The 26,218-nt window shown below is 40.5% G+C and overlaps 1 protein-coding gene across 1 annotated transcript in view; it reads left to right on the top strand.

The window, feature by feature from the left end:
- The window catches only part of OSBPL10 (oxysterol binding protein like 10), a 111,829-nt gene that overhangs the window by 78,985 nt on the left and 6,626 nt on the right, over positions 1-26,218 (top strand). The window contains exons 7-8 of the mRNA XM_054273535.1: positions 11,234-11,380; positions 17,893-18,376. Of these exons, the coding sequence (XP_054129510.1) occupies positions 11,234-11,380; positions 17,893-18,376 (631 nt within the window). The remainder of the gene's footprint in view (positions 1-11,233; positions 11,381-17,892; positions 18,377-26,218) is intronic.

Genomic DNA, 26,218 nt, shown 5'->3' with positions numbered 1-26,218 from the left:
TTTTTGTGCCCTCTTTGCATATGTGAGTGGTGTATTATTGACTAATGTGGCAGTATTTTTCTGCAGTAAATTTGCTTAGCCAGCATACAAAGCGATATAAAAGAGAATTACAGCTGGCTAAATGACTTAGGCTCTGTTACTTCCTAACTTTTCAGTTACTGGGCATTGCAGAATCATAATGGAATCACAGGGTACTCTGGCTTGAAAGGGGCCTCCAGAGGTCCTGCAGCTCAGCACTGTGAGAGCAGCGCTAATCAGGTCAGCTTGTCCAGTCCTGAGCACCTCCCACAGTGGGGGTCCCACAGCCTCTCTGCAGAAAATCTTGCAATTCTCTAGGGAATTATGTCAATGGGGGCTAAGGGTTGTTTGCTAAGGAAAGGCATCATACTCAATGTGCTGTACTGTCTGGTGAGCAGCTAAAAGGGACCTTCCTGCTGGGGCCCTTACCAGAACGTGTTTGTCCTCCTCTTCTTCACGGGAATATGAGGCCTGAAGAACTCACTGCTTTGGGTTTCTCCCCAAGGATCTCATTCTAGAGAGGATGCCTTGTAGTACAGGCAAGTGTCTGAAGTGCAGCTTTCTGCCAGCCTTTCCCCCCAGGCTACTCTCCTGCACCGACCTGCAGCTCAGTGCAGTCTTTTGTCTTCAGCTCCCCAAAAGTTATAACCATGTGACTTTCAGGCCCCTTGCAGTGTCTGGAGTGCTGCCTGGCAGTGGCTGGAATCTGTCCTGCTGCACTCTTGTCGTTTGTAAGCTTTGTACACTTACTTTGGATACTCTATTTGTTTCCATTTGCTTCTAAAAAATTTAATTAGTAAAATAAGACTGAATATGTTTGAGGAAATTGTTCTTCACTAGTATCTGCATTGCATTAGGTATAGGGAACGTAAACAATTTTTTTAAAATTGTTTGTGCTGTGATATTCTCTATCTTACAATTGTGATTTATGCCAGCCTTCAAGGGGTTTTTTTTGCTTTAATTTAGGACAAGTCCATGGGGCTTTTCTCTTCATGCATTTTGTTTCATAGTCTCATGTTACTATTTCTTTCTTATGATACCAGTGATGAAATATATTTATTCCCAGCTCTTACTGAATTTATGCAATGCTGCAAAGTCCTCTTGTATTTTAGGATTCAGATTAAACAATTCTGTACTTTGGTAGCCCTCATTTCATGAAAGGTGCTCACAAGCATGTGTGGACTGGTATTGAAACATATTCTTTCCTTGTGGAGTCTGGGCTTGGGAATTAGCTGCTTTTCAGCCTATTTTCAGAACTGACTACCTTAGGTTTATGAAAATTGATTTTTGCAAGAGGAAATGTCTTATGAAGAAAATATGAACATGTGGGGCAAAAGTTGTCTGATAAACATTATTTGGTGCATAACAGGATTACAGTGCTGAAGGTAACCCAAATGAGAAACTCTGTTTAACAGGATGTCTAGTCACTGATAGATTCTTTGTTTTTAAACATAATCACTTTCAGAGTTAGCTTTGAGTATTTTTTCTGAATGATTGCACAGGCAATACTGCAACATAAACATAGATGTTCTTTGTTTCATGTTACATGCGCTAGCTCCTATTCTTTAAGCAAGAAACCAGTCCTTTTTCTTCTGAAATCTCTTATTGTCTGGTCCTCATCACTGCTACATTATGTTCAGCCCTAAATATAGTCAGAGGTCATAGTAAAACACATCTGCAGTGTGGGAAAAGGAAGCTTTCTGAGCTTGTTCTTTACTGATGGAAAGACTTCTGTTCCCAGAGATACTCCTGCAAAACATTAACAAAAAGGCATTAGTACAGTTCTCTAAGTGGGTAGTATCTGGATAATGTGGTTGTCTCCAGATGCCTGGCAGATTGTTTTTGTTGAGAAGGAAAAAGATTGCAGACCTATTTGTCACCTAAGGTAGAGGTTTTGTGATCATTTTCTTTGTTTGCATTGTCTGTGTGTCAGCCTGTCTGTGCAGTGTTAGTGTCAAGATTCATTTCTGCTTTGCTTGCTTGCTTTGCAGTGAGGAGATATCTCCTGAAGAAGGATAGGTTTCTCTTGGTTCAGTAGATGTCTCTGCTATTACAAGTTGTATCCAATTAATCTTGTGTGATAGACAGATTGCCACACTTTGATCCTTGCACTTGTCCCTAGCTGAGAGATTTTCTGAACATCAAGTGTGTTTAGCATATTCAATGAAAAACAACCCCAAGCAACAAACCACAAAATGTATACAAATTATCCATACACACAAAAAAGAGATGTTTTAATCATTGATGATCCTAGTTTGAAGAATTTTATTTTCTCTGAAGACCTGAAATACCAATCACAAATAACAAATATGGCAAGAAATTAATTTCTAGGCACTCTGTAGACATTCTTCCCTGATGTAAGCTTTTTCTACCGAATAGAACCTGGTTTGACCTATTAGTGCTGAATGATGTATCCACAGTTACATAAATGCTTTGGCCTCACGCTGTCAGAACACAAACTCAGATACAGCAGTTACTTACCTATTCAGATAGATATGCCTGGATTATTTTTCTTGGCATACATAGCTTAAGGTAAGTAGAAAATCTGCCTATTGTACAATTTTTCCTTTGTTATATGAAGGAGAAAGTAACTGTCTTGCTGATTGTTTCTCTGTGTAGATGACAAAAAGGGAGTGGTATTTTTGGTGGTGTTGTGTGTAAGTTATAGTGTATTCACTTTTTTATTGTAAAATCCTTCTCATTTGATTCTCATCCTCTATTGCTTGCTTCAGTATTTTGAAAGTTAACGTTAATTTTGGTTTATCATTATTAGAGCTAAGCTGTAATGGCAGAATGCTAGAAGTGTGACTGTGGGTGTGTGATTTGGGGTTTGAAGGGGGTGGATTCCCCCTTGAGGTGGTACACTTTTTCTGCATTAGAGGAAACAGTTTCTATGAAATACTCTGAGTAAATTTAAAAAAATGCAGCTGAACTGAACCTGCCTATTTTGCTACCTTTAAGAAACCTTTATCAGGATAAAATGAAGTTTTGCTCACTAAATTCTCCATTTAAGATCTGCTTTTCTTCTGGCTCATTGTGTGGCTTTGAAAACATCAAACCTGAACACTGGACAGCCTTAAGTCTCTCTGAAAGTCACTGTAACTTTGGTGTCCAGGTGCCAGCATTACAGGGGGCATATGGGATGTCAGTGTGTTTGAGGTTTTATCTTTGATCTACTCATTCTTTGCAGTGATCAGTCACAGATGCCACCAGAAGCAAAGCATAAATAAGACTACAGTAAGATGGAGGGAGGCCATGGCTCAGGCAGTGACCTGACTTCACCACCACTTCTTCAGCTCAATTTTTCACCTTCCTCTGCTTACATTGTATGGTGGTAAACACTGAGAATAGTATTTTCAAAATTATTGTTTTATTTGAACTGTTCTTGAAGAGTAAACAATTTTATAGAAAGAGATCAGGAATTTGTTGGATATTAAAAAGTTTTACTGCCTTATAGTTAAGATTAGGCTTGATAATCTGTAAATGACAATGCATTTGGAAGTTAGGGAAAAAGTGAGTGGATGAGGATGGTTTCAGGAGTCAGTCTTCACAGTGGGTAGTAAATGTGTTTCAAGACTTTGTTTTGTTTCATGATTTAGGTTTCATTTCTGTTAAATTCAGTTTTCTGTGTGGGAATGATTCCTCCTTTCAAAACCTACAGTAGGTTTGTGTGGCAGGATTTTGGTATTGGGGGCCTACAGGGGTGGTTTCTGTGAGAAGCTGATGGAAGCTTCCTCTGTGTTGGACAGAGCTAATGTCAGCTGGCTCCAGGATGGACCTGCTGCTGGCTGAGGCTGAGCCCATCAGTGATGGTTGTAGTGCCTCTGGGGTAACTGACTTATGAAGGGAGAAAAAAGGGAGCCCTGCAGAGCAGCAGCAGAGAGAGGAGTGAGGATGTGAGAGAAGCAGCTGCAGACACCACAATCAGTGCAGAAGGAGGGGAAGGACATGAAACGGTCCAGCTGCCAGAGTAGACATTCTACTGCAGCCCATGGTGCAGACCATGGTGGGTCAGGCTCTCCCTCTGCGGCCCATGCAGGACACAGTGAAGCAGATACCTGCCCACAGCCCCTGGAGGAGCCTGTGCTGGCTGGGGCAGGGACCCTGTGGAAGCTTTTGCTAGAGTAGATTCCTTGTAGGATCTGGATTTATGGATCCATGCAGAGAGAAGGCCAATCCTACCAGAGCAGGTTTTGTGGTAGGATTTGTGGCCCTGTGGGGGACCCATGCTGGAGCAGGCTGTACCTGAAGGACTGTACCTTGTGGGAGGGACCTATGGACGTGCAGTTTGTGAAGAACTGCAGCCTGTGGGAAGGACTCACATTGGTGAAGTTTGTGGCTGACTGTCCCCTGTGGGAGGGAGTCTGTGCTGGAGCAAGGGAAGAGTCTGGATCACAGTTTCCTTCAGGCAAGGTGTGAAGTACTGACTGCAGCTGCCATTCCCTGTCCCCCTGCGCCACTGTGGGGAAGTTGGTAGGAAGTAGTGAAGTTAAGTGTAGGAGGAAATGGTGGGAGGATGGTGTTCAAGATTTGTTTTTATTTTCTTATTATCCTACTCTTACTTGATTGGTAATAAATTGAATTAATTTTCCTAATTCAAGTCTGTGTTAGCCATGAGGTAATGGGTGAGTGATTTCTTCCTGTCCTTAACTTAACCCATGAGCCTTCTATGATATTTTCTCTCTCCTGCACAGCTGAGAAAGGGAGTGAAGGAGTGCCTTTGGTGGGCACCTGGCTCCTAGCCAGGGACAGCCCATGACAACCAGTAGCATGACAATATGCTAGTCTGTATGTAAAATACTTTAATAAGTTCAACTTACTGCACAAGCTACATTTGATCACTGCTAATGAGGGATGGGTACAGTAAGCTTGCATGCTGTTCTGCCAGGTGAATGCTACAGTAAGTGCAGTTAAATGTGTGGTGCCCAGTGGAAGAAGACAAGTGGCACATGCAAGTAAGTGCAGTTTTGTCACTTCTGATCCAGTGACAAGCCCTGCAAGAAGCTAACAGCTCATTATATGCTACTACTTTGGGGTGTTCTTACTGTATGTGCTGTACAAAAAGAATTCTAACTTTAGTATTGAAACCGGTGAAAATCTTATGGGGCCCATTTCTGGCATTAGTGTAGATGTGCTAAAGCTCCCTGACCTTACAGAGTTATATTTAATCTTACACCCACAGAAAACCTGCTTGCAAGCTCTTGAGTTACACAAATGGAAGTGTAAATGATGCTTGCAAACCTATGCTGTTTCTGAAGGCAATCTGAAAATCAAAATGAGGCCTCTGACTTTTATATCCAGTAATAGGGACCAAAGATAATTAGAGGACTAGGTGGAAAATCCGACAATCCTTGTCTAGTTTGAGAATGTTAGTTCTCTTTAATATTTCTTCTAACTTACTCTGTCTTCCTTTTGACACAGACATGTTTTGTAAATAGGGGTTTTTTTACAATCTTTTGTATTTTTTTGAACATAGAAGGACTTAAAGAATACGTCCCTTGGAATATTACAAAATGGTATGTTTTTATCTGGAAGATTCATCTTCTTGCTCCTGACTACAGTCCTTTTTATAGTACATAAAAATGTTTCCATGCCTAAATGAAGATTCTTGGAATGCTTTTTTGTAATTATAGGAAGAATATGAGGTCCTCAGTGTGTCCCTGAGATACATATCCCTACATATCTCAGGATATACACAGTCTCTGCTTACTGTCATGGTGGAGAAAAGGCTGAGTTACTCTATGCCTTCTTTACCTTGGCCTTTACTGGTAACAGACTTTGAGATCAGAGGGAAAGTCTGGAGGCAGATTGACCCTTGGTGGAGGGGGAACAGGTTAGGCTGCGCTTAAGCTGCTGCACATATACAGCTCCAGGGTCTCTAACAGATTATGGAATTTGGGAGAGGTTTGTGTAGACTAGAGGAAAGTGAATGTCATTAATTTTTTTAAAAAGGACAAGAGGGGACTCTGAGTGTTCTGGTAACATCTGGGGACCTGCAGGTTTGTCAGTCTTTCCTCAGACCTTGGAAAGGTTGTGGAGCAACTAACCCTGGAAGGTATCTCCAAACACATAAAGGACAAGAACGCAATTAGAAGTAGTTTTAACGGACTTACAAAGGGAAAATCATGCTTAACCAGCATGATACCCCTCACAATGGTAGTGACTAGCTTGGTGCTTATGGGGAGAGCAGTGGATGTTGTTTGCTGTAATGTTGGTAAGGCTTTTGACCCTGTCTTCTCTAACATCCTCACACAGCAACCCAGCCCAGAGGGTTGTGATCAGTGGTACAAGGTCCAGTTGGAGGCCAGTCACTAGTGGTGTACCTCAGGGGCCTGTACTGGGACTGGCACTCTTCCACATCTTCATTAATGACCTGGATGATGATGCAGAGTGCACTCCTGAGAAGTTTGTAGGTGATGAAAAACCTGGGAAGAGTGGCTGATGAGCCAGGGGGTTGTGCTGCCATAGAGAGAGAGAACATGGCAGTCTGGACACAGAGGAGTCTCTTAAAGATAACCTCGGGGAAGTGCCAGTTCGTGTTATCTGGAGGATATTTGAGAGTAAACTCTTGCACCAGTACAGGCTGGAGGCCATCTGGTCGGAAAGTAGTTCTCCAGAGATCTTGGGGGACAGCTGACCATGAACCAGCAAAAATGTTTTTGTGCCCAGCAGCTTCCTGGGCTGCATTAGGAAGAATGTTCCCATGAGGTTGAGATCCTTCCCCTCTATTTGGCAGAGGTGAGGCCACATCTGCAGTGTTGTGCTCAGTTCTGGGCTCCCCAGGGCAAGAGGGGTGTGGACTTACTGGGGTAAGTCCAGCACAGGCCCCAGAGATGAGGAGGGTTCTGGAGCATCCTTCCCATGAGGAGGATCTGAGGGAGCTAGGATGTCCAGCCTGGAGAAGAGGAGGCTCAAGTGTATCTTGTCAATGTACATAAATACCTCATGGGAGTGAAGAACAGGGAGACAGACTTTTCTCAATAGTGCCCAGTGACAAAACAAGAGGCAGTGGGCACTTGGAAGTGAATTTGAACACCAGCAAATGCACTTCTGCTGTGGAGAACATTGAACACTGGCATGGGTTGCCCAGAGAAGTTGTGGAGTCTCCATCCTTGGAAATAATCAAAACTTAGCTGGGCATGGTCCTGGGCAGCTGGTTTTACATGCACCTGCTTGAGCAGGGTAAGGGACAAGAAGATACCAAGATGTCTGTTCTAACCTAAATGAGACTCTGATTCTGTGTGTTCCTTTCTTCCCCTCAAAAAACTAACCAAGATGAGACCCAGGTCATTCTTGAATTTATTGTTGCATTGTATGGTTTGTGAAGTATGTTGGAAAATGAAGCTCTGAGCTGTATATCTGTATTAATTACCTAACAGTTAATTTCCAGTACAGCAGTTAATTTGAAAAATTAACTTGTGGAAGAAGCTGTAGAAGGACTGAGACATATTTGCCCTTTCAGAGAAGTATAGATTTTGACTCTGTGATTCTATCCCAGGCATGTCAGTGTGTTTTTTCCTAAAAGCATTTTTTTAAAATGCAGAATGTTTCCTTCAGAAACAATTTTTTACCCTTACAGATTTCATCTGTTAAAAAAGAATCAGCATGTTTTCTGTTGGAGACTGCTGACTAGAAGATCCATTTTGTGTCCCTGCAGATGACCTCTCTAAATTAATCGATCTCAGTTCTAATGAGGTGACCTGTTTAAAATAGCTCTCTGCCGGTGTGTATTTTCATGTCTTTGGCATTTAAACTTTGAAGTGCATCTATTCCTGGGATTTTTAGAAATTATCTTTTATTTCCTCTTCAGATTTTTCTGAAAAATGCTGGTGCTTCAGCCCAGTATTGCAAACCAATTTTGGTTAGAATGATTTTAAATATAAGCCCCTTTTTTGTGGTTGTTTGTAACTGGTTCAGTATTGGATTTCTCAGGGTCAGCACCTACGGCAGGCTGTGCTGTTCATTCCCCAGTTGGGCAGTGCACAGCTCAATAGCTTTTACATTATGCTCTGACCACGCAGGGGTGGAGCAGATCCCTGCTTTCCGAGGTCAGTTGTGCAGTTACGTTTTACAGGACGAGGTAAAAAAAAAGTCTGTGTCTGATAATTCAGAAAAGCTGCCGTTAAAGGATAATCAGTCCACATAATCCTTTGCATTCTGCTGAATGCTTACGTACTGGATGCTACTAAACTGCACGCTATTTTTGTGGATGGAAAAAAGAATTAAATAATGGTTGAACTTTTATGACACTTTAAAGATGGACTAGCTCTGTATTATTGTGACTGTGTGTGTCCACTCACACTGTGTGGTGCTTACAGGTTGGTTTAAGAAAATGTGTTAGTTAAGAAATATTTGTTAGTTAAAGTTAGTTTATGTGCTCCTAAAAATTTAGGAGCCTATTAATAGTTATGTAGAACAGCTAATGAGGAGAGAGGGAAATATAGAAAGGATATTGCTTTCTGAAGATGACTACTCTTCAGTTCCTGTAGCATAAATTGTAAACTGCTTCCTTAAATTCTTTTCCTTGGAAAGTGAGAAAAGCGCAGTTGTCTGCATGTCATTCACTGAAGGTCGCTAGTGTGTTGATGACTGTAATAGCTGAGTTGTGGGTTTTTTTGGTGACCTTGCACAAGTCCTTAGAATAGGGAAAGTTAAGGTAATTAAGATTTTAGTCTTTACAGTGTGCTCATTAAACACAATTGATCTTAATGTTACATTGTGCTCATTCTCCCTGATGAGCAGAAATGCTTTTATTTAAAACAATGCAAATGCTACTTTAGTGAGCACCCCAGGTGTCCATAGGGTGGCTTGCTCTGACCGTGGATGCTTTGCAGGTAGTAGAGAGGGGTAATTTCACAGAATATTCTGAGTTGCTTGCTATTTTGTTAGTAACAGTTAAGAGGCAAGGAAAGCCTAACATCTGTTTCATCAAGAAAGAAGGAAAGAAGCATTTTCTGGCCCTGGGTAAATGTGCACTCTTTGGGAGAAAAAGAAAATTCTTAGTATGTCATTTAGTCTGCAGACTGGTAATGGGTAATTTGTTTTCTGATGCTGTTAGCAACTTAAGGCTATGCAGCTGTTACATGTTCATGTAAGGAGGACAGAAAGAGAACCTGCTAGCATGTTCTCTTTCTGTCCTCTTTCTGGCTCCCTTGTGCACACTCACACAAATTTGTGCCCCTTCCCCTCCCTCCTGGAGAAGCGCCGATCAGGATATCCTCTGGGAACAGCAGCACCATTTCCCAGTTGGAGCTGCGTGCATTTAAGCTCCCTGATCTCAATGCCATGTGACTGGAAACGCAAGGAGCAGATTGCCATCCGGTGCACACTCCCCAACCCCTCAGATAGCAAAAAAAAAAAAAAAAAAAAAAAAAGAAAAAAAAAGAAAGAGAAAAAAAGAGGGGGTGGGAGTGAGGAGGGGAGGTTCCCTTGCTTTTTTTGTAGCGCTGTTAATTCTTGCTGGAGCTTGTTTGCCGCAAGCTCGGTTCATGGCAGGAACAGAGGCAGCGGAGCCTATTCGGTAGCTCAGTGCTCTCAATGAGGTCAAGCTGCATCAAAGGGAAGCCTCCTGTGGAAGCATCTCCTGTAAGTTCTGATACTGCTTTTTCCCTGCTACCTCCAAATAAATCATAGCCTCTATGACTCTGCCGGGCTTCAGTGCTTTATCCCTCGCTGACTGATAATTTTGTGTGAGGTTGTCAGGTTTTATGTTAATTGAACTTGTCAGTGAGGCGTCAGTTGGGTAATAATGCTGTGCATTTTGGGAGAAAGGGGCTTATCTTCTCTCCTTTTATTTTCCAAGGGAGTGGGAAGAAGAAAGTGTGGTTTTGTCCTTTTGAAAAGCTCCAAGCTGTTGAGGTTACAGCTCACCTGATTCTGTTTTATGTAATCTACATATTCTACTTTCTAAATAAAGCAGCTGTAAAGTGTATTGCAGATGTCATTGGGTTTCACCAAAGAGCTATTATTTTAGGAATAGCTACCTAAACATGTAAGTAATTAAAAAAAAAAAAAAAGAGAAAGTACTTTATTCAAATCTTGGAAAGCTCCGTAGTAACTTAATTTCAAAGAAACTCTCCTTACACAAGCTGCAGTTCACCAGAGGGGTCTCTAATGTGATCATTCAGAAATATTCCTTTGAAACCTAATTCTGGATATTAGCTGGTTTTAGTGAAACTTTTCAGTTGCGTAGGCTTCCACACTGAGATGAAAAATTTCTTGTTTTATGTAATGAGCTAGCTGTTCCTGCAGAAACGCAATTTAGCATGAAAGAATGCTAGCTTTTACAGAAAGTGTTGTCTCATTTACAGCATGGAATCTTTGGGCAATAATGACATGCTAGGCTGTAATTTTTCATCTACATAACCCAGTTTTTTTTTTCCCTTGAAGTACAAAAAGCTTACTTGAATACATATCTGGAAGGCTTGCAGAGTGGTTTCAATGACTTGAACAAAGTAACTACCACCTGTTTGGATTATTGTTAGTTATACATTGTAAACCCTGAGGAAAAATAAAATATCACAAGTCATTATCCCTTTTGCTGTAAAGTTCCTCTTGAGGGGACTGGCATGGTGTCTGTCTATTGATATTCAGCTTGTATTTTTGGAAACTCAGCAGCACAGGCATTGTGCTGTAAGGTGATGAAGTGTTGAAATAGTTATAAAGAGTAATGGCACTGCTCTACTTCCCAAAATCTAATGTTTCAGAGGTATGTTCTTTAATTATAGTTGTCTTTTTATCTTCTTTAGTTAATATCTTGACTTTCTTAAATATCTAACTTTGAAATTGGATAGAGAAAGGAAAAAAACTGTGAAATCAGGTCATGCAGCATCTATGTACAACATGAATATTTGCTGGGGAGATTTATGAAGCAAATTTGAAGACTCATTTTCAACTGCATGTTTCTATTTAATGATGACTTGTTACTTAAATATGCTATGAGATTTATCTGACATGACTGCAGTATAAATATGAGAAGAGAATGTGTAAATTAGCATCTCATACTTAGTACTCTCATTCTGAGGAAAGGATCAGAAATGCTTCATGAACCCATCACTGGATTTTTAAATTTAATTTGACTTCGTATCTTTTGTTGGCTTTGACAGAGGCTGTCTTCAGTTCCATCAAGACAGCTCCATTTTTAAACATATGTAGTGGTGGAAAATACCCATTCTGTATGTTTTTGTCCAGATGGTGACGCTTCTTTTCATTTCAGCATTCAACTTCTGAGTTGATCCTAGTTGAAGATGAAATGACAGATACTGAAGATAACGAAGAGGAGGATTTAGGAGTCATGGATGATCAACGCAGTGTAATTCTCCATCTCATCTCTCAGCTCAAACTTGGCATGGACCTTACCAGGGTATGAACACTGTATCTCTTTTATATTTGTTCACTGTTGTTTTTATTTCTCATCCTTCTGTGTGTTTATGTGCACAGCCAGTTATTGTGAGTGTGTTTTGCCCCTGTGGACAGTGAAGTTTTCCTTTTTATAAAAATGTGGTCCCAGAGAGCTGTGGAGTGCTGTCTCTTGCTAGATAGGCTTTCACATGAAGTGGCCACATCAGATATTTTAGAGATGGAGGGGAGGGAAAGAAAAAAAAGAAGAAAAAATCCTTCAGAACTCTTGCTTATTTTTTTGCAAGTCTTTCAGAGAGTTACTTTCAGAGTAACCATATGTTGTGTATGGAACCCACAAGTATGTCAGAGTGCACTGGGGGTTGGAGGAACAATAATGGCAATTGTACGGATGAAGGATATACATGTTCACATAACTGCTTTGTGGATTGGATTCCATTTAATTGCAAGTCAGCTTCAAAGAAACCCATGATGGTCAAGAAATTACAGTCTTCAGTGTATCAGTTCTTGTCAGCGTTGAGCAGCTCACCAGTTTAACCTTCTGTGCATTCTTCTGGTCGTAGAACCAGTATTGTCACAAGCTTGTCCATGATACAAGCAAAGAAATTACAGTGTCTGAGAAATTTTCCTTTAAGTCCTTGGAGTTTTGGAAATGAGGTAGATATTAAGGAAGCAAGGAGTGCTTCTTTTTGAATAGTCTTGTATTCCAGTGAAACCTTCTCATGGGGCTTAATAAATAATCAAGGAGATTTTTGTAAATATATGGAATATCCTTCCCTTGCATACGGGTTTTCTACTTGAAACTCCCCCAAATAGAACTCCTTTTGTCCACTTTTCACAAATATGAGCTCATTCTGACACTCTCCACAAGTAATACAAAGTTTGGAAGGACCAGAGAATTTCTTTGGCATATGAAGTAGTTTTGCAGGAAGTTATTTTCATGGAAATTTTGATATTCTGAAGAGTTCCTCTGCTTTTCTTTTTGTAACATTTTAATCAAAAGCTATAAATTTTTTACAAAATAAAGTTTTCTCAGTATAGTTTTTCCTGCTTCCTCTGGAACAATTGTCAGTGTTTTAAAATAATTACAATATTAAGACTGAGCAATTCTGTGTTCTGTTGCTGAGCAGCTGCACAGAAATGAATGTTTTATTCTAAATAAAATGAAAGTTTCATAATTTCATTTTGAATAATTTATACCTCTCACTTTTTAGTATGTCTGGGGTTATATACAGTTCATTTTTGGTTTTGTTTTTCTTACATTCTTACTTTTTCTTAGCTCTTCCTCTTTTCTCTCTTGTTTTTCTAAGGCTGTCTTGAGTCCATAATGTTCAAACTAGGCTAAGATTTCTTATCCGTGGTTCTTGTGTCTTGAAAACATTTTGTCTTTGTCTAAAGACATGGTTTTTCTGTCCTGATTTTCACCATCATCTTCTTGTCATGGCAGAGTAGGCAAAACCCAAAGACACACAGTTAATGTAAGTAGGAGAAATTCCTGTAAATAAGAGAAAAGTAGATACTTATAAGAAAAATATGAAGTTAAATACATATATGATGACCTGTTTCTTATATAGTGTTCTTAGAGCACAGTTTTTATAGATAATGATAAATGTTGAAATGAGAAGAGCTACAGGCATACGGCAGAGTTAGATCTATTTGTAGTCTGTGTGATGCATGAATACACATATGATAAGTATTAATGAGACATGCCACATGTGCACATCACTTTTCATGTGCCCATTTTGAGGATTAAAAAAAATACAGGACAGCTGGCTGCTTTTTTTATCAACTTTGCTTACTGACATGAGGCCCTTAGGGCCACTGACATGTGACAGTAAAGCTGGGTTTGTTGGCTGCACTTCTTTCCATTTTTCATTATTGTTCTAAAAGTCAGATTTCAGAGCACCTTGATGCTCATCACCTTCTGCTGGAAGTGGTTGTGGCACAGTTGTTGCTGATATCAGAGAAAATGTTTCCATTTTCCTGTGCCTTCTTCCCTAGGGCTGTGTCTTTGGTTCATTCTGAGAGCTGTGGATTGCTGCGTGATACTCACATGAACAAACAGCTTTTTCTGAGCCCTTGGTGGTTTGGGGTTCTGGATGCATGAGCATTACCTTCACATTCCATATCACAGGAAACAGCATCTTATCCTTATGTTAGCCATGGCCTTGCCTGTGCTGACAGCAGTTTCCCACAGTGAAGGCAGCCACGTTAATGTTGTGGAGGTGCCTCACTTCTGGAATGTGTCATACTGCTTTGCCTTTTAGTGAGGAGTTAAGGAGTAAAAACTGCTGTGAAGGAGAACACCTGCAGTGAAGTATCAAATCTGTGTGGGGATTTGCTAGAATGGGCTAAACTTCATGGTGGCCAAATAGACTTCAACAGCTGCTGGAGAGAGTTGGGTGGGAGCAGTTCACAGCAGCAGAATGTGGTGCACATCTGATGCTTCAGACTGGGATAGGACTTTCAGCCTCATTTAAAACTAGAATTGCTGGGGAAAAAAAGCAAGTTTCTAAATTGTTTGTTCTTCAGACTTTTAAAAAATGAGAAATGGGGCCAAAACCCACTAACAGTCTTTGTTGGCAAATGGCATCTAATGGATTGCAGTTAATGCTAACAGCTTGTACAGATGGGTGATCACTCCCCTGCATTCCCTCACCTTCCTTTACACAATTAATATGTGCTAAAAATAAAGGGCTGCTATTCTTTGTAAAAGAGCTGCCAGTAATTCTGCAGAATGTCAGCCTGTTGTAAATTAACATTGTGGTGTGTTCATGATGTCATAAGTTTTTACTTTGCTTGCCAATATTCCTTTACCTTGCAATTTTAAAATGTAAGTGGCATGGAAATAGCTTGTTTTATTCCCACAATGGCACAGATGACAGTGAAAAGGAAGCTTTTACACCTCTAAGAGAAGGATATCTCAGCATGAGGTACCTTGGCTGGATTTCTGAAGAAATTAGGGAATGATGCTGATACCCATGTTTTTCCTCACAGTAAATAACAGTGGGGATAAATATCTCTATTCTTAAGACATTGTGCTCATTTGTCTCAGTTGCATTCAGATCTAATTAAGTGAATTCAAACCTAGGAGTTTATAATCAAGTTTTCAACCAGTATTGTCTTCTTAACCTCGATGAAAATGGAAGAATGCCTCTTAAACTGCTTTCTTTTCATCTGAAGCCTGAGAGAGATTAAGAATAGATTGTTCTAACATTTTAGAATGAAGTGAGGTGATTTTTTTTCCTTCAGACTTCAGCAACTTGGTATTTCTTCCAGAGTGTTTCTTTTGTCCAAATGATTGTCATGCTGGCATTTTCTCAGAGGAAAAAATTAGTCAGTTTTGACTTCTTCTGCAATTAAAAAAATAAATTCATAGTCCTGCCCAAAGCCAGTATAAAGAACATAGGTCCTAAGTGTATTTTTCTGGACACTTCATTCTGTCTGGCTGCAGAAGAGTTGAAAACCTCATTCCTTTAAAAGCTGGAGTGCTAGCACAAGTGCTCAACAGCCTGGTGTTAGCAAGAAGAAAGCTGTACAGTTGCAAATTTATTTATTTTTCTTATTTCTGCAGAAATCAAGATAGGGCCAATTAAAAAAAAATATTGGTGTGATTTTTTTTTTTTTGCTATGTTAGTGTGTGGTGGTGTTGCATATTGAAACTTTGAGGCTATGAGATTATTTGATAAAAGGCAATGTTCTGTAGGCATATTTTGTAATACTGCAGTTGTGTAAGCTTTAAAAGTCAAATATTTCATAGTTCTGCCTCCTTGTGTGGAAACAATTCAGTTATTCAGTGGATCTGTTCCTGCCACAATTGAGGATTTAATTTCCAGCTTAGTTAGGCTTTTAAAGCAAGATCATTTGAGCTGGAGTTCAGGCCTGACTCAGATTTAAAATTGATTCTTGAAACTCAATAGTTAGAGTCAGTGATTCATCACATCTCACCTGGTGGCAGTGCTGCTGTAGCTGTGTTGAGCAAAGCACCCATCTGGGACTTCAGGGAGGAGATACCAAGATTCTGTGACCATGACAGTGGGATGAAACCATGGCAGTATTAGTGTTGTACCATAAAATCTGCATCATCTGAAGGATGGTCTGCAGTTTTCCTCTCCGCTGTTTGTGCTAATAAAGGTCACTGTCTTTAGAGAGGGGCTCTTGGACATGGTGAGATGCAGAGTGCTGTTTATTCAAATGAGTTTGCCCTTTCAAGTCTCTGCAGTGAACTCACAAAGGCACTACTTCTATTTCTAGACAGAAAATATGGGAGATTTTTTTGTATGTTTTGCTGTCACTTTCCCATCCTGTAACCTGATCTTTTAGTGTATAATTTATATTAAAATGAGATCCTGAATTGAGGATTTCAACTGCTGAATTGCGTTTTCCTAAAGATTATATTGGATAATGAATAATGGTCAGAATGAGAATGCTGCAAATAAGATGGAATTGTTTGAAGAGCTAAAAATTAAAAAAAAAAAACTCTACTGGCTTTCTGCTTTGCCTTCAAAGTTTTGGATTTCATTTTGAAAACCAATCTCCTCAGCCTGCCTCGGTCACATCACTAGGACTGTAGGCTGTCATTAGCACTCAGTCTGCCACACATAGTGTAAAATTAAAGTGCTCCATCATTCAGGGCCTCAATAGGTTGGTAGCAGAAATCATGTGGAGTCCTCAAGACTTAGAGAGTAGAGTCAGAGGAATATTACAGATGGAACTTTGCTTGATTTATATCTGAACTTGTAAAAATTATTAGCCTATAAAGGGCTGTATGTGTGTAAACATAAAATAAAGAAGGAGAGAGCCAATAAGCAGATAAGTTTCCAGATGCAGCAGTTCTCTCTTTTTGCAGAGAGGTGCTGTGACTTGCTGTGTAGCTGTAAAGACTCTGTTCAAGCCACTGTGACTGGAATTCTTGTTCCTGTTTACAAGTTCTCTTTGAGAAGAGCTGAATGATTAATAAAAGTTTGAAAGCTTCTATTTCATTATCCATGGGATCCAAAAGGGCTGATCTGTGCTTTGGTCCCACTTAGAATAGCAGGCTGGACCAGCAGGGGGAAAGCAAATGTGTTTGTGACAAACAGTGGCTCCCTGCCTGCTGTAAATAACCCTTGCTTTTGGGAAAGGGAAAAAGTAAAAATTTAAAGTGAAGATGCAGTGAAAATGTAAAGAGGAAAGTAGAAGAGTTGCTGTAATAGAGGACAGCAGGTTTGCATCTGGCCTCATTGAGCCACTTGGATTCACATAAGATAAATTTGTGTGTGCCAGAAATTCCTTTTGGTCATGTGAGAGCAACCCTTGAGCTCCTCTGTAACAGACCTGCACAAAGTGGGGAGCATAGGGGCAAAGAAGGGAGAGAAATAAATCATGTTCCTTAGCCCTTGTTTGCCTTGCAGTGCCCTCCAGGATGCTTCAGTGGAAAATTCCAACAAAGTGTTACTGTGAAGTGAGTGACCTTGGCAACATCTGCGTTGCTGGAGAAGGCCCTTGAGACTGTATCCAAGTCACCTGGGGCTGGCTCCCTCGGGGCAGACTGCCTAGTGCTCAGCCCCAGGTTTTTTTCTGGGCCCATGGGAGCCTCTCTATTCCCACGATATGAATGTAGTGGTTTGTGCAGTTTGTGTTCCAACTCGTCTGAAATAAAGCAAAGCCAGGCAGGTGCCCACCACAGTGACATGGTACCATCTGAAACTGAGGGGGTCTGCCATGGGCTTGGGGGAGACAGGAGATCTTAGGGATGGCAAGGGATTTGGCTTGGGAATTGTGGGGGTGCATGACATATGACGATACTCTAGGGCAAATGGGGACTGCTTTCTTGCCTACAGCCTCTTGGGAAGGCTCCTTGGGGTGGTTTTATACTTGGAAATAAACTTGATATTTGGTTGTGGTTGAATATCCTTGGGTTGGATTGTTAGAGGCTGGAAGGGACCTAATCCATGTAGAGTGGGTAGTCAGGGGCCCAGAAGTGAAATACGGGACAGGGATGTTTGACAGAAGGGATGGATGCACCCCTTACAGTCTCCACCACTTAGAGGTTGGTGATGGGTATGTTCACATAAAACACTCATCTTCTGGTGGTTTGGGAGGGTGTGCCCCTCCCATTTTGGACAGTTATGATTAGTTTGGTTTGTTGACATTTGGTGTACAGTAGTTTATATCAAAGTATGTTTTTGTGTCCTGTAAACAAAGAAAACAATGGCTGGTTTGTTAACTGAGAGGAGAGGAAAAGGTGGGTTTCCATGTGTGTGGAACAGCCCATCCCTGTTGTGTGAGCTGCTCGTGAAAGTCATGATGGTCTCAGGAAGCAGCCTGCATGGGTATCAAGGCCACTGCTTTTTCCTTCACTCATTATTTACACTGCAAAATAAATTGAATTGTTGTGGCATGGGAGGGAAATATGCTATCCCAAAATTTGGCAGGGTCAGAATTACAGCTGTCCTAACTGTTCCCTCTCCCCCTTTCCCCTCAGTAGTGTGATCACAGGGAAATCATATATGCCTTTGTCTGCTTTACATACAGGTAGTGCTTCCAACATTTATTTTGGAGAAAAGATCCCTGCTGGAGATGTATGCAAATTTCATGGCCCATCCAGACCTGTTTTTGTCAATTGCAGCTGGAGCCACTCCCGAGGAAAGGATTATCTGCTTTGTGGAGTATTATCTCACAGCTTTTCACGAAGGCCGAAAGGGAGCAGTTGCCAAGAAGCCCTATAACCCTATAATTGGTGAAACCTTTCACTGCTCGTGGGATGTGCCTAGAGATAAAGTGAAAGCATTCAGAACTAATGGTGCCTCCACGGTTTCTAAGGACTCAGCCAAGGAGCTTGGCCAGGACCAGTCCTCATGCTACAAGCTGAGGTTTGTAGCTGAACAAGTGTCTCATCATCCACCAGTATCTTGCTTTTACTGTGAGTGCAAAGAGAAGAAAATGTGTGTGAACGCTCACGTATGGACCAAAAGCAAGTTCATGGGCATGTCAATAGGTGTTTCTATGGTAGGTGAAGGTAAGAAATGTGCTTTTATTCTGCTTTTTTTTAGCTAATATTTCTGGATGTCAACAGAAATCCAAATGTTTTCCTACTTGCTCTCCCTCTGACCTTTCATTTGAACCTTATGACTGTTTGCTTTTGTGAAGTTTGGAATTAAAACTGTAGGATTCATATAACCTTTTGCTGTCCAGACAGAATGTGAAATGCACATTGCGCATATAAACTGTGCTTATATTGATGAGACTGGTAATTTATGTGGCCAGACTTCAGAAATAATTAAGTCATAATAGCAAATGACAAATTATGGCATATTCTGTGAGATCATTTTTGGTCACTTTCAAAGTAATATGGGATTTGGTGTTCGTTATTGGAACAGAGCAGTGAGAAGAAATGCATTTTTACATAAACCTGACATTTGTTTTTCATAGTTTCTGCAAAGAATCATGATTTCTGTAGTGTTTGAAAGTTAGTGTATTTTCATAAGCTTTCTAGAAAGTCACATAGTAGAGGTGTGAATCCTGATTTTCCATATCATACACATGCAGTCTGCATTGTGATAAATCACTGCCCAACTTGAGTTCAGAAATAAAGGGAGTCTTAAATCCTTAATGGATGATCTGAACTGATGCACACGCTGGTACCAGTGTTGTCACTGACTGTTAATGCATTGAGATAAGTGTGTTTCTAAGCAATTTAGTCCCTTTGGCCATTTGAGGGCAAGATGCTATGTATGGATTTTAGTGTTTTGTCTTAAATAGTTTTTGGACTGTAGTCTCAGAAGTATGAAGACAACTTGCTTCTTTTTGTCACCATTATGTTAAATACTATGGTATTAAAGGCAGTAAAAAAGTGGAGTGGGAAATTCAGTGGTTTATCTTTGCTTATTAATAGCAACAAAATAACTATGGTGAAAAAATACAGGTATATTCTGCTATTTCCACTATCTAAAACTAAAGACCAGTGAAAATATATTGGCAAAAATATATTGCCATCCCTGATGGCAATATATTCCCTTTTTTAATAGAAGAGGCATGAAACCTCCTTACTACTGGTTTTGATACCCTTGTGATAAAGTCTGTGTTAGCATTTGTGTTTCCTTCTTCCTGTGGCTTAGGTATTTTGCTTTGAATACGGAGTTAAGGAAGTGGGGAAGGGAGTGTCAGAATGGAAATTGGTCTGTCTGTCCCCTGCCTGTACTACTGCCAGCCTGAGTCACTGGCTTAACATTCTGCATTTTGCTGGTACATGTTCGTTTCTAGTACTCTTTTGCTGAGTGAAGGGAACTATTTAATGGAAATAAAATTAAACACAAAGTCACTTATGATTATGTAGGAGTAGGGAAATTTCTTTTTCTTGCTGCTAGCGCACACAGTTCCCTGGGGTTGAGGGTGTCTACTGTGGGGATTATTTAAGACTTCAAAGTCCTGATGTGTCCCAGTTTTGAGAGAGAAAGGGTCTAAGAATTAACTGCTTACTCACTCACCCCAAGGACTGTTTCATGTGTGCTTGTGGGAATCAGTTCCTCCCTATGCTCTTTCTTTTTTTCATGATCCTGGAGACGTCCCAGGAGTGGAGGCGGGCTTTGGGGAACATCTGCAGTAGCAAACTCTTTTATTCCAAGGTTTGCTGCTGTCTCTGTGATGTGCATGCTGGGAGGAAGTCTGGGTTCACCAGTTCATAGTTACTATTCATCTTCTTGTTCATGTAAGCAGTGCAAGAGCAGGGACATTCACAGTGACAGCATTTCTGGGAAGTGATGGAGACACTTCAGTGCAGCCCAAGCATTTCTGTTGCATGTTGAGGATTGACAATGGGCAGCAAGAAGTTGTACCACTGAGGCCTTTCTGTCATCTGAAAACAGCAAGCCTAAGCCTGGCAGCCTCAGTTTAAAATGCCAGCTTTGCAGTGCAGTTCCTTCACTTGAAACTGCACTTTCTTAAATTTTTTTTTTTTATTTATTTTAGGTCCAGGGAAGTCTTCCTGATTAAGTTGGTGTGTGAATTTGTCAAGCTGTGCAAAAGTTAGAATCCACTGCAGATGCTTCTTTCTTATGTGCTGCATAAGTATAAATTCTGTAGTAGATTGAGGTCAGTGTGAGTACCGGGGAATAGATTGCTGAACTGACAAAAAGGAGCTGTTGGACTAAAAGTGTGGAAAATCTAAGCCTGTGTTTTTGTGCCTAGTAGTGCAAGGCCTAATAATTTTCGTAATGTGAAATTTAATTTGAAATTTTTTTTCCTTGTGTTTAGGGACATATTAGAGATGCAACATTTCATATGGGGTGAATTAGCCTAGCAAAGTTAGTGAGTTGGGCTGTGGAAAGGTGCTGATAGTCAGAAGGCACATGAAGCTACTTAAGGTAGGTAGAAACTAAAGTTAGCTCCTTGGAGAGAACTGCGCACACCAAGGTTGGCTGGTAAGGTTGTAGAATCTTATTTTAATCTTTTAAAAGCAGATTGAGTTTATGGGGAATGAAATATCATTCTGCTTTTGATGACATCCTATTTTTGATGAGAGACAAAGTAACATCTCGTGGATCCTCAAAATCTCTGGGTTTTAATTGTTGTGGGGGTTTTTTGCTACTGTGCATTGGATGACCAGACTAATCATGTGCTATTGTTGGGATTTTGTCTTGTCTCTTACTCCTTTTTTTTTTTTTTTTTCTAAATTCTCCCTCATTATGAACATTCAGCACTTTTTTTTTGCCTGTTGCTGGAGTTAAATTACGTACATGTGTGGGTCTTTCACTCTTTGTAAGAGCAGAAAGGATTTTAGATGTGGCATCATGTTACTTGACAGACAGTTTCCTCGATGCCTCTAAAATACCTGTGTCTGTTTTGAGTCTTGGGTTAAATAATTCTGCTGTTGGTTCAATATTAGGTTCATTACACTACAGATTAAATCAGTACTAATTGATATGGGAGAGGGGAAAAACATCCTTCCAGACAGAGTGCTAGAGAACTGTAATTAATGCTTTGGGTAATTTAGTGACAGTGAGTGACCATCTTGTTCTAGTCAGATATGTATCACAGCAGTTCTGTCTGACCAGGTTGCCCAGAGAAGTTGTGGATGCTCTGTCCTTGGAGGTTTCCAAGGCCAGGTTGGATGGGGCTGTGAGCAGCCTGGTCTGGTGGTAGGTGTCCCTCCCACAGCAGAGGGTTTGGAACAAGAGGATTTTTAAGGTCACTTCCAACCCAGGCCATTCTATGATTCTGTGACAATGACCAGAAACTTCATTGTAGCCTAATGTTGAATACAAGCAACTGAGGTGTGTTTTGAACAATCCAATGTGTCCCTCCAACAGTTCAGTGGAGCTTTTTCTACTGCAGTTGGCTATTTGCAGAAATAGAGTAGTACTGAATTTTTGGACTTACAGTGTATGAAGAATATGGTAATGGTAATGTGTCTGTGGAGGCTTTGAATCATATTTTTATAGCAAGCCCTTAGATGTATAGAGCACATTGCTTTTTATGCTTTTTATTAGAAGCTGATATAGAATGTCATGAAGGGTTTATAAAGGAATTTATAGGATTAGGGGAGTTAAGGATGGTATGGTCTTGGCACACAAAGGCTACAGCTCAGTGTCTCAGTGGTGTGATTTTTTGTGTGTGTCACATCTCAAAGTGAGTAAGATTTTTTTTTCTGCCTGTGGTTTTTGTTTGTTGATTCAAAGTAAGTATCAGATGCAGAGATGCAGAACAATTGGGAGAGCACTGCTGGAAATCCGTGTGGGGAGCTGTTTTATGTTCTAGCCTTTCTTCATCTCTGGTTATGAGTGCTCTAAATCTGGCTTGCTAATGAAACCTTGCAACTTTTCTTTGCTCCGTGACAAAACCCCCATTCTTCAGAGTAGTCAGCACTGAGTTTCCTCATGAGAAAGCCACCTGGAATAGAAAAGAGGTTATTTTGCATAAAAGAACTGAGGTTGCATGTGCAGTCCCTAATTCTGGTTAATGTTAATTATATACTAATGAAAGAGTGAGGGAGGAGATGAGGCTCTAATGAACAGGGTCACATTAAGATTTAAATTAGCAAAGGATGAGAAAGTCAATATAAATATTAAATGGTTTTTATGTGGTCCATAGAATCTTTAAAAGGATACTGGTTGTGAGGTAAGGGTGCTGTGGTGAGCACACCTTAGTGTCAGCTGTGCCTGTTCCTTTTCTGCTCTTGGATTTTGGTTCAGAGCAGCAAAAGCCAACCAAAAGTGTAATCTTTGATTTATGGGTTAATTTTGCAGAGAGCATAAAGTACATTTCAATGGATTGCTCTGTATTGTCAAGTGGCTAGTTACATTTGATGTTTTCACTTCTGCTATTTTAAATGTTTTAAAAAGTAGTGAGGTATGGGCTTCCAAAAATTATTTTTTCTCAAATGAAATCAACTAGAAAAGATCTGATAGGTGGGTAAAAGTTTCAGTGCTCTTTCAGAGTAAATTTAAAAGAAAGCAATGAATGTTTTTTCCTCTTTTTTTTTCTTCTGTTCAAATACATGTATGTGTATGTATTAATAGATGTACAGATCTATAATTTCTAGTACTGAGAAATGAGTGACTTAAAATTTATCAGTCCCAAAGCTTGATTGCTCCATGCAATTAGAGCTACCTAAGTATTTCCCTAAGTACTCATTTTTGCATTAATATTTTTAGCCCAGTGTTTTTAGAACCATTTTCATATAGCATGGCACTCATTACCTAATTTAGCAAATGGTTCCAGTCTTTGAAAAACGAGCAGTGCTCAGCACAGCTGCCTGGAAGGTTTGAGACAATAAGAGCCCAGTTCTGGCATTTCCTGTTTTCCTGTGGGGATCTGGGCAGTTGGTGATGCACAACACCCATGTGGGGCTCATCCTACACATAACTTGCTCCTCTTTGTGTGTTGTGAGAAACACAGACAGGGTGAAGAGCTGCTTAAATGCGAAAGCTGCCCCAGGCCCCTGGTGTCCCACGTGCCATTTGTTGTTCAGATTGATCTCCATGCAGGCAGTGGGAAGCATTAAATCCCACATGTCTCTTCTGCAGTCTATTGATCCAGAGCCTCCTCTGGGGTTTTTTGTCAATATGTGTTACTGGGAAATCAATTCACAAAGCTGCAGCATCAGTGAGGGACATGTAAGAGTCAAACTGGGAGAGTGATGTGCCAGGCCATCGCTTCCTTTAATGCAGGCCCAGGGGTCATGGATAGGGGTATGACTCTGAATACATTGCTGGAGTCAAAAGGAGGAGTAAATGGTGTTGAGGACATTTCAAGGGGGAATTTCAATATCCTGCAATGGTTTTTGAAAAATTCAGCCTTCTCTGTAACATTTTTTCCTAACAAACCAGATTACTAAATCCACTGCTCCTCCCAGAGTATTGGTCTGGTGTATTCTTCCTTGTGTAGTTGTTGCCTATAAATACTTTAGATTTTTTTAAAGGAATTGGAAGTTTTTGAAAGAACTCTTTGATATGAGAGGAAAAAGTAAAAATGGAAGAATATTATACAGCTTTACATGTGTTTTATTTTACACGTGTATTTACTTATAGCCATTTTCAAACTAAACTTGAATCATCCCTTACAGCAAGGAAGCAAAGGAAGAAAAATGACTTGTGTATTTTCCAGCAGTTGTTTTCAAAGATCAGTTGCAATGTAATGATTATGAGCAGATGTAAAAATGACACATTGTAAAGTAACTGTTAGCTTTCAGTTAATTGGCTTTTGATTTCTCAAGATTGACACTTTGCAGGGTGGGGAGTTACTTCAAATTGTGGTACCTGTTACAAATGTTGAATCTCAGTGCAATTTTTGGCTTCCTCTCCCCTAAGGGAGCACAGGTCTCTGTTCAATGTGGTGCTGCAGCTGCAGTGTTTGTGGTGCTTCATTTACACAAGGTTTTGCATGTGAGCTCTGTGAACAATGGAATGCAAAAGAGTCAGGTTAATACTAAAAGTATTATCAAGTCATGGGTATTTCAGATCTGCCCTTTAATCTCTTTTAGACTGTAATTATAGAGCTGGAGTCACATTTCAAGTGAGATAGCACTTCATTAAAAAATGTATTTATTCAGGTGTTCAAGGAATTCAGAAAATATGCTACCGGGTGCTAAAAATACTGCCAAGAGAGCTGGGTTCAGTTTTTAATATCTAACCTGCTGTGGTGGTTAAATATTTACATTGAAGGTCACTACTGCTGTTTGCTCTGCACTTTAAATGTGCTTGGCAGCACTGCAGCTCTGAGCCCCTCCCATCTGACTAGGGAGAAAAAGGTCTTGATCCCATCAGGGGGACAGAGGCAAACCTATACTGACCCATAAAGAAATTGTGTTTATCATACCAGTTTCCTCTCACATGAGGAATATCACATACAGTGATGGTCAGAGGAGGATGGGAGATGGAGGGAGACTTTTTACAAGGGCATGTAGCTACAGGAAAAGGGGGAATGGCTTTAAAATGAGAGTAGGTTTAGGTTAGATATGAGAAAAAAATTCTTTACTGTTGAGTTATTGAGGCACTGGAAGAGGCTGCCCAAAGAAATTGTGGATGCCCCATCCCTGGAAGTGTTCAAGGCCAGGTTGGATGGGGCTCTGAGCAGCCAGAGGTGAAAGGTGTCCCTGCCCATGGCAGGGGTGTTGAAACTCAATGATCTATAAGGTCCCTTCCAACCCAGGCCATTCTGATTCTACAATTGTTTTTTATTAACTTAATGCTATTGTAACATCCATTTAATGAGTTTGACAGCCAGAGTAGTTTTTTGAGTATGAGTTATTCCTGGGTGCATGTCCAGGGTGAGCTGGGTGGTTCAGCCTCCCTGCAGTGTGTTCGGCTGGGATGTCTGTGCAGGTGTGAAGCCGAGGAAGCTGGAGGCAAAACGTGTCTGTGTGTTGTGGCTGTGTCCTCCTGGCCTGCCCCTGCTGCTGAGGACTCAGCACGTGACACGAGGAACTTGTGGCTTGCCAAGATTGAATGATTAAAGTCCTTTTGAGACATGGCTTTTCTGTGTGGTTTTGCACTCCCAGCTCCTTGTGTCAGAGCTGCTGGCGGGAACATGCTGCCTGTGTCACTGCTGGGAGGCTGAGGTTGCAGAGGTTCTGAGAACAACTGCATGGAGCTGTTCTGGTTTGCAAATCTTTTCCTGTGAAATAGTTCAGAAGGCAAGAGTGACAAATTGCAGTTTCCTGTCTTGTATTTAGTTTTGTTAGCTGGAGCCAATATTCAAGATCAGGGCTCTCTTAGAGCTCTGTGCTTTTAATTTGGATGGTGTTTTAATTTAAATTTAGGTTTCCATGCAGTGTTAAAGGCATATTTTCATATTGACAGCAGTAGTGTTGTGTTCCTATTTAATGCTTTTTCTTCATTAAATGTGAGACCACTTTGAAAAAGTAGTGTCAGTTTTCCCTTAAACAGATAGATTAATCAATACCACTAACAGTGTGTTCTTCCCCTGCCTGCCCCAGGGTGAAGGCAAATGGGCTCAAGCTTATCTTGCTACTAAACCAATACTATTACTGTGTCAAAATAACTTTCCTTTTTTTTTTTTCCAAATATTTCTGGGTTGTGAGCTCTTCCTGTAATAGGTTATTTTCAGTCCCTGTTGTGAAAAAATATTTTCAAAGCTGTCATTTTTGCCTTTAGGCAGTTAGTAAATGGGACACAAAAGACTGTAAAACTCTGGTAAAAAATACACTGCAGACATTTGGCATGATCTAATTCTGCGTGCAAGGTTTATGGTGCTCTTTTCCTGGTCTTATGTCCTGTTATCCTGAAGACCAAACTGCAGTTTTTATGGGGATGGCGTTGTATCCTTACCCCCAGGGGAAACTGCAAAGGTCTGATCAGGAAAGCAACTTTCTTTGTGCAATTTCCAAGTAATGTTGAAAAAC

The sequence above is a fragment of the Melozone crissalis genome, unplaced genomic scaffold, assembly GCF_028551555.1.
Source record: "Melozone crissalis strain CALT ecotype California unplaced genomic scaffold, PUWL_Pcris_2 ptg000016l_1, whole genome shotgun sequence".
NCBI lineage: Eukaryota > Metazoa > Chordata > Aves > Passeriformes > Passerellidae > Melozone > Melozone crissalis.
Note: the sequence above shows the minus strand (reverse complement) of the source record. Positions and strands in the feature narration are given on the sequence as shown.